We start from the raw sequence: 11,556 nt of genomic DNA on the forward strand, positions 1-11,556 counted from the left end.
GTGGCTGTTCTAGTTGCTCTTTCCATCTCCTGAGCTAAGTGTTGTCTATAGAGCTGAGTCCAGAATACGGCTGTTCCCAGAAGTTCTCTCTTGAAGAGAGAAGCAGCTGTAGCATAATAGTCACCAAAGAAAGACTGGTAATGGCATCTGGGGTGGGTAAGCAAAGCAAACTTAATGTCTTACCATTGCTTAATTGTTTGAGCACTTCTGATTCAGCTGAGGATAAACATCTTTTAAATGCAGGTGGTGTATATTTGAATATCCTGACAGATTAACAAGTAACTTCTGAGATCTAAGTATGTCCAGGTTCTGGAGGACATTCAAAACTTCTCTCTTCCATCTCTTTCAGGGCAGTCAGAAAACGGGATGAGCCTTTTGGGGGAATTCAGCTAATCATCTGTGGGGACTTCTTGCAGCTACCTCCAGTTTGCAAGGCTAATGAAGAAACCAAGTTCTGCTTCCAGGTACAAAACTGCCCCTTAACTCGTTCTTATACTTCAAGTCTGTCTCTTTCTTAACCAGAGAATGATTTTTGCAGGCAAAAAGCTGGAGGAAATGTATCCACATAAACATGGAACTGACTGAAGTGCGGCGACAGACTGACAAGACCTTTGTCTCACTCCTGAGTGCAATACGTTTAGGCAGGTGAGGAGAAGCTCATCTCTTTGTAATCTCTGCTCCCCACCTACAGCAGAAGAAAGCAGAATAAAGAGCAGTTTGTCACTTTTCTGAGCCCTATCAGGAATATGTAGCTGGGGGCAAAAGCTATAAAAGCTTTAGTTAATGTAGGCAGATTTCATATATCCTGCTCTGGTAAGGAAGGACACTTTCTAGGGTTCCTCCTTGATTTCTGTGAGTTAATTCAATGGATCCTGAGCTGGCAGTGGCCAGGGCCCTCACACTGGCACTGTTGTCCAACTTTTATATATCTTTCTCTGTCCTCCTCTCTGGAGGCCTGCAGCTTGCACAGACAGATCCAGCTGTGTGAAGGTTACTGCTGCTCAAGACCTGTTCCTGATCACTTTAAAGAATAACTCCCTTTTCCTGGTTACCAGGTGCACAGAGGAGGTTACCAGGCAGCTGATGCAGACAGCTACCAACAGGTCTGAGCGTGATGGGATCCTGGCTACACGGCTCTGCACCCATAAGGATGATGTCGAAATAACTAATGAGAGACGCTTGCAACAGCTGTCAGGTGAACTCCCTGGAGGAAACTGCTGACTCTGGGGCTGAGCTCTGAGTGGATGCAGTGGGGATACTGTGGTGTCAGGAAGAACTAGTGTTCTGTCATGCACAGCAGCACCAGTCAAAGCTCTGTGTGTTGGAGTTCGACTGCCTGGGGAAAAAAATTCAGTTTTTTGGTTAAATATTCAGTGTCACTTCTTGGTGTGTAATAGACAGCAAGCTCATTGATTGCTATGAAACAGGGTTGGTCATTTATTGCCTCCACACCTCTGCTTTTTCTTTCTATAGCATCTTATTAAGGGCTTTCTCAATTTTTGCCTCCCTTTCTGGCAATATTTTCTGGATACTTCCTTTAGTGATCTGATGTTGGCAGCAAATGAAACTAGTCATGTGCTCAAAATGCTGGCTGCTCAGTTCTTATTTACTGCTGGCCTTTGATTCCTGTGCCTTTTCATGCTCTGCAAATTCTGTTGGGAAGAGAGGCAATAGTGAGCTCCCTGTTGTTAGATGTGACAAGGTTTGTGTGAAGATGTCCTAGCAGCAGAGCAGAATGGATATTAAAAGAGGAATTTCTATTAGAAATAAATACTGAGCCTCCTGCCATGCTGTGTATAATGTGTTCAACAGCTGCAATTTGTTATGTCTTTCTTTCCTTAACAGGAGAAGTGCACACATTTGAGGCTCTGGACAGTGACCCAATGCTAGTGAAGTTAATTGATGCTCAGTGTCCTGTGGGTGGTAGAGTTGAGCTGAAACTTGGAGCTCAGGTAAGTATGTGTACATACAGATCAAATGGTATAAGAAAAATAAAGGAATATCAGATAAATATATAGAGTAGATTAATATACAGAATGCAGATTCAATATAGAATGTCTATGCCAGGCCAACAGAAGATTCTATTCCAATCTTTTATATTTTCTCTGCTTGGAATCTTATCGAAACAGAAAATGAGTTTGATTTGAGTGCAGTCCATGTCTTGGGGACAATGATGATTGCTGTGACTTTGACACACTTTTCCAATCAGGTTTAGAAGCTTTCAGTAGCAGAGAGCACAGGCAGCTCATAGCTGTGAACAGAAGCAGCTCAAGTGAAGTGTTCAATGCTGTAAAATAGCTGGGAATCCTAGGAAGGAAAGGCTGTGAAATAATTTCAGTTGGAGATGGTGCTGTCTCCTGTAATAGGCAGGATAGGATGATGTGGTCATATCAGCCTGATGTGCTTATGCTTCCTGGAAAGAAGTTTAGTTGCAGGTGGCTGAACAGGCTGTAAACCCAGTGCACTGAAGGATTTTTCTTTTTCTCTGTAGGTGATGCTAGCAAAGAATCTGGATGTGTCTCAAGGGCTGGTGAACGGGGCACGAGGCGTTGTTGTAGGATTTGAAAGTGAACAGAAGGGTAAGTGAGCTTCTTGATCTCTTGTTGAAGGAAGAGGGGAAAAATAACAAAACGATTTTTCATTGATGGCTGATGACTTCTCAACTTTGTTTACTGTCTGGTAAGAATAATTAGAGGGAAAGCAGGGAGGAGATCTCTGCAGGCTTGGGGCTCTCACCAGCTGTGATGTCATGCACTGCATCAGCTGTAGCTATCTATGGGCCTCTTGTGTTTGCTTTTCTGTGTTGTCTAGATGTGGGTGCTCATTTGCATTTCCTGTTTTCTTTTGTTCAAGCAAGTTTTTGTTTGTTTTTTTCTCAAAGAATAATGTTCTGCTACCTGCAATGTGTATTTTTCTCTGCATCTCAGCTGATAAATTACCTGACTTTAATTCTCCTGCCTTAAGTAGGTGCCAAACATCATTTCAGTGCATGCTATTTACTGTCTGCGGGTTTAGGTTTGGTTTAGGAGGGGGGGAAAAAGTGTTCTTAGGCTGCTGACTTCCTGGCTTTTGAGTGTCAGGAATACATCCCTGTTTCTCTCCTGCTCCCATTCCTACAGGGCTGCCTAAGGTTAGGTTTCTCTGTGGGGTCACACAGGTCATAAGAATGGAGAAATGGGTCTTCAAAGGACCATCAGGAGTTCACCTGAGTCGTCAACAGCTGCCTTTAAAATTGGCATGGGCCATTTCCATTCACAAGAGTCAGGTGGGTGTCCTGATACAGCTGTCTAAAGACTTGCACACCATCATAAGCCTTATTTCCTGGGTGAGCTTGCATTGCTGGTAAAACAGAAGGGAAAGCTGAAAGGCCCTTGTTGGGGGGGGGAACTCCAGAATATGTGTGTTTAACTGCACCTCTTCTGCTCATGATGCCTGCCTATAGGGTCACAGATGGACTAGATACACTGCTGGAGTTTCCATGGGGTGCTGCCATCTGCATAGTTGGTGTTGGACTATAAAGCAGCATTATTTACCACTGTGGGCTGATGAGAGCAGTGTTTCCTTGAGAGTCATCAGCACTAGAGACCCTGAGGTTTGCAGTATAACTGAGGCAGCTGTCAGAGCCAGAGCTGTGCTCTTTGGGCTGGACTCGCTCTTTGGTGGTGTGTGTTTGGTTTTTTTCAATGTAACAGTGTAACTTTCTCAAAGTTCCTTCCCTTCCAGAAGACTTCATACACTTTGATAAATACTGGTCTTGGAAACCTGTGAGTTTGTTCCCATGCCACTGCTTTTTGTTCCTGTGCCACTGTTTAAACCAGGGCAGGCTGTAAATTCTGCTGTGCCCAGGACAGCCCTGCAGACAGGCCTAACCCAACTCTCTGATCTGCCTGAGGACTGCTTGAGAATGGTGACTGCTCTAGTTAACTACTAGGAGTGAAACCAGCAGGATTTCTTTCCCTGCTGTGTTGATTAGATGGGATTTATGGAGTTTCATGCAACAAGAGGTTCTCTGGAGTTAGTTAGTGGATTCTACTATCTGCTAGCAATTTACTGACAGTAGGAAACTGCCTTTCCTTTCTGATTCTCATCTTTTAATCAGTTACACAGTAAAACAAAAGACTTCTTTGTTTTTTTCTTTTTTTTTTAATCAAGCCCCTACACCAAGAACGGTACCTTTGACAGACTCACAGGTTAGTGTTGGTACAGCACAGTGTTCTTGTTTGCTTGTTCTGTAACAAAGTTCTCTGTGTCTTTGGCAGGGCATGTCTTTAGACTGTGTGGAAATCTCCCTGTCTCGTGTCTTTGAAAGTGGGCAGGCTTACGTAGCCCTCTCCCGAGCCCGCAGCCTTGCAGGGCTCCGTGTTCTGGATTTTGACCCAAAAGTAGTGAGAGCTGATCCTTCTGTGCTGCAGTTCTATAGACAGCTGAGGCGTCATCAGCTTTTAACCCAGGTAAAGAAAAACCTCATGCTAGCAAAGCCTGCTTTGTGCTACCAAGATGAGAGATGTTGGCCCTGAGATGCTTCTTTTTCTTCCTAAGCAAGACCATTCAAATTAAAACTTGTAGTGGCAGGAGAGATGAAACTGCAGAGAGAGCATGTGGCAGGGCAGCTCTTGGTGGTAAAATAGCTACAGTAGTTTTGGGATTGTATAAAACTACCTGGCCCTGTGGGTGAAAGGATAGGTTGGGATTCTTTGGTCTTCCTCTTGCAGTAAGGAATGAAGGGGAAGTGGGCACAAAAGAAATCTGTTCCATTTTTTTCTTTGTTTATGTCTTCTTTCTCCCCAAAGGATTCACTACACACCTATTCAGATGCTGATGAGAAGGAGAATGTGAAATGCAGCTGATAATGTTCTCCTGGTTTCTGTGAAGTGTCAGCACAGACAGCTGAGATGCAGTGATCTTGCTATTGAGTATATTTGATAACACAGGTAAAGTCAAAGGAATTTTTTTAGCTGTTTGCTTCACTCAGCTGACTCTGGATATATAGAAGTACCCCCACCTTGTGCCTCTGGAATTTGGAAGGCTTCTGCAGCCCCCTTCTGAGCCCACAGACCTAAGTAAGCACTTCTGTGTCACAGATGGAACTCTAGCAAACAAAATGACTGAACAAGGATGTTCCTGAAGGACTTTTCTATGGTTCTATCCTGCCTGCCTAGTTGCATTTAATCCTCCACATATATAGAGTGAAACTTGTGTCCCTTTCTTCAAGTATACCACTGTTGTGAGATGGAAGGTGTCTGGATGGATTGGACCTGTTCACAGGAGCTGCTGACACAAGGGAGAGCACTGCTAAGTATCTGGAATACATACTTGATTCTTCTGCAAGCAAGGAGCTGGGCTATTACTTTACAGCATGCTGAGGTGTTCCAGATGCTTGACACCAGGAGGCTTTGCAAAACTTCCTCCACAAGCAGAACTGCCAGTTACATATTGCTTGTTATGCTGATATGTAGCATTTTTATTAGTCTGTTGCATAAGATGTGATTTTTATTTTTTTAACCCTCTGAGATGAACTGGCACTGTTTAAAGACAGGAGGAATTCCTACATCTTATACCTGTAATTATGAAACTACAAGAATTGTGAAGTTCTGTTACTCCACTAGGGAGAAGATGGGTACTGGTGAGAGTTCCTCTTGTTTAAACATGAGGCTTGCTCAAATGAAAGTTGCTCCTGGAAAAAACCTGTCTGACTAATAAGGTGGCAGTTTAGTGTGAAATAGGGAATAATGGCTATGGACATGTGAAGTGAGCTGTAATGTCACCTGTTTCAGCAAAAGCAGAGATAAGCAGAAGTAATATACTGTCTTAATTAAGGAAAAGCTTTGGTCTTTGTATTTTAGCACTTTGTTTAAAGCTTAAGTGACTTGTATATTTTAAAATGTTTAACATCTTAAAACATGGCATAACATTCAGCTGGAACTCATCTCTTGCAGGGTTATGTCTCTAACAAAACCTCTGCTGTGTGAGTGAGCTGAAGGTCACTTCTTGGCAGCTGCTCTCCTTAAAGCCAGGAAAGGATGTTGATTAGCCAGTGATTATTATAGCAGAGAACAGTTTTAATAGGATTTCAAAATGCATATTTTAAGTGGGGGTTGAGGTTTTTTTCTGGGCTTGAAAGGTAGAGTTTTGGAGGGAGTCATAGTAGAAGGCAGAAGTGTGACTATTATTCAGAGGGGCTCTTAATGTATCAGCACATTGTTTCTTCAAAGAAGTCTGGTGGGGAGTGGATGAAGTAGCTGGAGCCTGTGGAAGACAAGCCCTTTCCCCCTCACACTGCAAGCTGTAAACTTTTTAAATTATTTTTTTTAAACAACACATCCCAATTCTTTGAGCTGGATGTAAGCTGTTTGTCCACCTTGGGGAGAAACTGAAGATTAACTTCTCCCTGCCCACACGCCTGGCAAGGAGGGTGCTGGCACACTAAAGCATCATTTCTGGTGCAGATGAGCACTGAGGTGTGATTATTTGGCCTGCAGCTTCCAGAGCTTCCACTAGAGCTGGGTGAGGGCCTGACTCTGCAGGCTGTGTCCCCCAGCTGACAGTGCCAGTACCCAGGTGGGGTGCCCATGAGCACGGTGTGCTCAGGTTCAGCCCCTTCCTCCTGTGGTAGGGCACAGGGGGTGCAGGTGTGGCAGACTGGCTCTAGCCTTTCCTTGGACACCTCTTGTTCCCCCAGCTGCTGTGTCCCCATCTTGAAGCACTCTTGCTCTTTCCTCATGCTGCTGTTCTGCAGTGGGTGCCCTGGCACAGAATCTGTGCTGTGCCACTCATGCCTCCTGTGTAATTCCAGCTGTGCCTCAATGTGCATCCTCCACCTTTGTGTGGGTTGAGTTTTTGCTTTTGTTCACCCCCCATGTCCCTTGTGCAGGTGGCAGAGGCTGTGGGTACCCTGATCATCAGGGCAAGCCTGTCCAGGCAGGCAGGGATGCCCAAGGAGTAGCCTTAAAGCCTGTATGCTTGGTCAGGGGGCTGGGCTGGGTCCAGTTTGCACTCTTTTTAGAGATGGGATGCTGCAGTATGAGGGCTTTGTGTTGCACTGGAGGTTGAGTTGTGGGATCTGAAATGCCCAGAATGTCAGGGGGTTTTACTCTTGGGGTAGACAGCTAGGAAGGATATGCCAGGCATGTCCAGTCATACACAATACATTGATTTACTGACAGGTTGCATAAGAGTGATGAGATAATGCAGGCTCAAATCCTTTAACATCTCCTAAAAAGTTCCTGTATTGCTGCAATGAAAAGATAATTTAGAGTGTAAGAGTGGTGATTATGCAAATAAACCTCTAATTGTGATTTTAAGAAGCAACTCACTTGACTGTAGTTTTCCTGGATTTAGGGACTGAAATCTTTCCAGTTGTATGGTGGTTTTTTTGGTGCCAAGCTGAGGTTTGAGATAAAATGCTAAACAGAACTTAAAGCTGGAAAGGCTAATCAATATTTCATGTTAGTATTAAATATACATGAAATATTGTGGTTACCTTCTCAATGATGGAACTGTGGGAACAGAATAGTGGTGGCTTTTGAAGGGCTGGCAGCTGTTCTGAGGCCAAAAGGGGTCCATCTGTGTAAATTTTGGATGTTCTTACTTCCAGCTAAAGCAGATGTAGGGAGGGGGGCTGGGTCTGGAGGCTGCTATTTAAATCAGAAAAGAAGCAGTCAGGACAAATCTGAGCTGTCAGGCTCTGTCATGGCTCCCCTTCAGTCAGGGTTGTGATGAGGCCTTTTTTAACAGAATAATACTTCCATATATACATGAGGTAAAAATCTTGTAATACAATAAATATCCCTTCTTCCAAGTTTTCCATAATGTGTTGCTTTTTCTTTCAGAGGGACAGTCTGTCACTAGAACCCAGTATAACAACATGTTGGTTTTTTTTTTTTTAAGGAACTCTTTATTGTGGTAATTGTACTGCAAGAACAGAGCTCCTCCTCTCTTCATTAGTCAGTAAAATGTAGAAGAATCTGAAGGCTGAGCAGCTTTTTATACAAGGCTGCCACAAAGCCATCCTCAAAATGTCTGGTGCTGCTGTTGCTTTCACCTGCTGAAGCAAGGTGGGCTTAGCAGGCTCGATTCTTGTAAGGACAATTCACATGGCTTGTGGCAGAGCAAGCACCTGTGCCATTCTCCACTTACACAACCTAGAGTTCATGCTTCTCCCCTGCCCCTCCATGGATCTTCTCCACAGGCTGTGGTCCTTCAGGGAGAAGTCTGCTCCACCACGGTCTTGCTGGGGGCTGCAGGGGCACCTGGAGCTCCTCCTCCACCTCTGACCTGGGTGATCCTTTCTCACACATTGTCCCCCACACTCTGCAGTTTTTCCCCCTCTGTCTGTTGTTACCCCCAGTGCCAGTGAGGGGCTCAGCCGTGCCCTGTGGTGGGGTTGTCCTGGAACTGGTTGGAATTTGCTGTGTCAGGCACGGGGCAACCCCGACCTCTCCTCACAGAGATTCCCAACAATGTGCACAGGCACCTCATATACCAAGTGTGTGAGCATCTTTCAAACTGCCCCACCACCCTTGCCTGCAGCAGTTGGGTGCTGGATATCCTGGGATACAGAGGAAAGGCTGGAGGCGCTGTGGTAGGTGAGGGGGAATGGCTGGTGATGGAGGAGCTGCCATGGCCGTGGGGCACCGGGCAGGAGCTGGCCCGGGGTGCAGCTGGAGCCCAGCTGGTGGGAGAGGCACTCCGTGAGGGCACATGGCTGTGCAGCAGGGGGCTGGGTCCCAGCTGTGTGGAAAAGGAGGCTTCCATTACTGCACTCCCATAAACATGGGGAATTAATATTGTCCTCTGCTTTCACAAACTGAAGAGCAAGAATTTAAGCTTGGTGTTTGCCTTAACTGCAGCTATCATTAAGTGAATTAAACTAAGAGTTAGATACATAATTGGTATTTCTGTTACCACAAAGTACAGCCATTCTCTTTTCAAATACATTAAACCATAAGAAACTGCTTTATACCAGCTAAAGCTTCGTAATACATTTATGTGTTATTGGAAGCATAATTCACAAGCAGTGTGTTATTAAAACCTTACCAGCTTCCAGTTTAAATCTTTGTACAGTGATTTAACACCCTTCTCATTTCTTTATGTGACATTTTCACAATAATTAAACATGAATGTGTCCTCAGAGTCTGTACCCACACGTCCTGTGAGTGCAGGAAAGGCAGCAACAGTCCTGTTGATCTCAGATGCTGTAATAAGATTGTGTCCAGGAATTAGATCTTCATATCCAGAGTTGCTCTGAATAGATGAAACAAATACTACTCTTAAGTGATGGGAATAGAGTACATTATAGCTTATGTTATGAATGCTAATAATGTAATTTTTCTCACAGATATTAAAAGTTTCTCATTTTGTATTATACCACTCTGTGACATGCAATTGTCTTCTGCTGTTAAATCTAAGCAGCTCTATTATTAGCCTGAGAAAAGACCTGAATTGCTAGAGATTGCATTTAGATGTGTAAAATCTCTATTTCGTTACTTCCTGTATAATTATTTTATGCTTGTTTCTATTACAGATTATAAAGATGTCGGATGGAATTTTTTAACTAAACTACTGACTAGGATATAATGTATGAAATATGGTTGTAAAAGCAAAATAAGTTGATAAAAAAATCTAAGAGTGAAGTTTTTCACTTATAATTATTGAATAGTGCACTAGCTGAATTTTAATTTATTTTTTTTTTTTAATTTGGTATGGTGTTGATGCAGAGGGCTGTCAGATGTGACAGAGAACCTATGAGAACCCTTCTGGGATGGCAGCTGGGTAGGCACCAGCAGCATCCAAACTGGTACCATGTGCCCATGTGTGGGCAACCAGATTAAGCCTGCAGTGTTCTAAATGTAACTGTAACACTTTTTTTACTAAATTGTTTATTACAGTCCCTTTGCAAGAAGGTAGAACTATGATAAAGATGCCTCTGACAGAAATTTGGCTAAACCCCCCCAAATCACCAAAATAGTCTAACCAAAAAACCCCCAAACTATTTCTGGCCATCAGTGAAGAGTAGTTTTACTGTCAACAGAAACTAGGGCTAGAGGGAACCTCAAGCACAAGACTGCACTCTGCAGGTTTTTTTCCTGCAGCAGGAGGCCTCAATGAACACAGTATTCATCACTGTACCGAGTGGTGACAACTCCAAGTAGTGTGCTGATTTAGAGTAGTTCCCAAGCATATTTGCAGATTCAATATGCATATGGGCCTTTGGGATGGGTAAGAGATCTAGGATGTTCCAAAAGTGCCTGAAAGAATCACAGAATCAAACAGGTTGGAAAAGACCTCTGAGATCATCAAGTCCAACCCTTGATCCAACCCCGCCGTGGTTCCCAGGCCATGGCACTGATGCCACATCCAGTCTCATCTTAAAAACATCCAGGGATGGTGAATCCACCACCTCCCTGGGTTATGGGCTGGTTATGTATTCTTAGATTTCATCCCAAACAAGTGGCAAAAGACACAAAAAAACCTTGATAAAACTCATCAAAAGGGAAGACTTAACAATTACTGTGGAGCTTAAATAGAGGAGAGGATTTTGCAAATGAATTAGATTCTGCAGTGGTCCCTTTCCTTCAAAATGATCTATTTTACTTTTACATTATGGAGCCCTCATTTATTTGCAGAGTCCATTTCTCCCCCTCTTTTCCTAAGGTGTGACTATGTTGTGAATAATTGATGCTTCTGTGTAGAAAAATATTTTCTTTATCATGTTGCAGTTTGGACTTCCACCAACCCATTAACTCAAAATAAACTCATAAGCATTCTACTGTCTGATCAGTGTCTGCATAGTGACATTTATCAGGAGAGAGAGAGACACAAGAAATAGTCAGCGACTGGAGATTCTTACAGACTGGAATAGTGACACTGTAATCTTGCTCGTTCCCTCCCTATACCTATCACTCCCTTTTCCAATCTCTATATTGTGTATGTGTCTATATTGTGTCTATATTTAGACACAACTAAAACGACTGTTAGTGTCTATATTGTGTCTATATTTAGACACAGCTAAAACGACTGTTAGAAGTGTCCCTTGACATGTGTTCAAATCCAAACCACAGGTATTAAAATTCACTTGAAAAAAAACAAACAACAACAACAACAACAAAAGACAATTTAAGCATTTTCTGGTTCCAGGACATACAACAGAAAAGACATCACCATTACTAAGCTCATTTCTGAGGTCAACAGATGGTCTTGCTACATTTAGAGTCCTTGGACGTTGTTTGCTCTGTTCTTTGTTACAGAAAACACCTTGGAAGTAGATTCAAAAGACTGTATCCAGTAGACATGATCTGAATTAGAAACAATAAAGGAGAGTCTGATGTTATCACACAGTATATTTCATGCATCCAGTCAGTGGCAGCAGCCCACAGATGCTTAGGCTAGAGATGCTTTAGTAAATAGAACAATTTGCAGCATTGTGTGAGCCATCAGCACAGCATAATAAAACTTCATGGAGGTATGTGGTTATACCTTTTCCTGAAAAAAGAAAAAAAATTTGAAAAGCACAAAATAACTTCTTATCTGCAAGAGTTCATTCACAACTGCCAGCTA

General features: G+C 43.2%; 1 protein-coding gene across 1 annotated transcript; it reads left to right on the forward strand.

Annotated features, from left to right (window-relative positions):
- Window positions 1-353: 353 nt before the first annotated feature.
- PIF1 (PIF1 5'-to-3' DNA helicase) lies at window positions 354-11,289 on the forward strand. Its single transcript, XM_029959696.1, has 9 exons — window positions 354-464; window positions 539-645; window positions 1,056-1,195; window positions 1,846-1,952; window positions 2,492-2,579; window positions 3,120-3,265; window positions 4,260-4,451; window positions 4,791-4,931; window positions 11,247-11,289. The coding sequence occupies exons 2-8, from the start codon at window positions 572-574 to the stop codon at window positions 4,845-4,847; spliced, it is 804 nt and encodes a 267-aa protein (XP_029815556.1). The 5' UTR covers window positions 354-464; window positions 539-571; the 3' UTR covers window positions 4,848-4,931; window positions 11,247-11,289.
- Window positions 11,290-11,556: the final 267 nt, after the last annotated feature.

Source organism: Manacus vitellinus, unplaced genomic scaffold (assembly GCF_001715985.3).
Source record: "Manacus vitellinus isolate BGI_N305 unplaced genomic scaffold, ASM171598v3 scaffold_21_pilon, whole genome shotgun sequence".
NCBI classification, from domain to species: domain Eukaryota; kingdom Metazoa; phylum Chordata; class Aves; order Passeriformes; family Pipridae; genus Manacus; species Manacus vitellinus.

What these genes read in the sequence shown, in the direction of transcription:
- PIF1 (XM_029959696.1), top strand. Translation starts at nt 572, where the DNA reads ATGGAACTGACTGAAGTGCGGCGACAGACTGACAAGACCTTTGTCTCA. An exon ending in ACGCTTGCAACAGCTGTCAG is followed by an intron (nt 1,196 to 1,845) that starts GTGAACTCCCTG and finishes TTTCCTTAACAG; the next exon opens with GAGAAGTGCACACATTTGAG. An exon ending in ATTTGAAAGTGAACAGAAGG is followed by an intron (nt 2,580 to 3,119) that starts GTAAGTGAGCTT and finishes CCATTCCTACAG; the next exon opens with GGCTGCCTAAGGTTAGGTTT.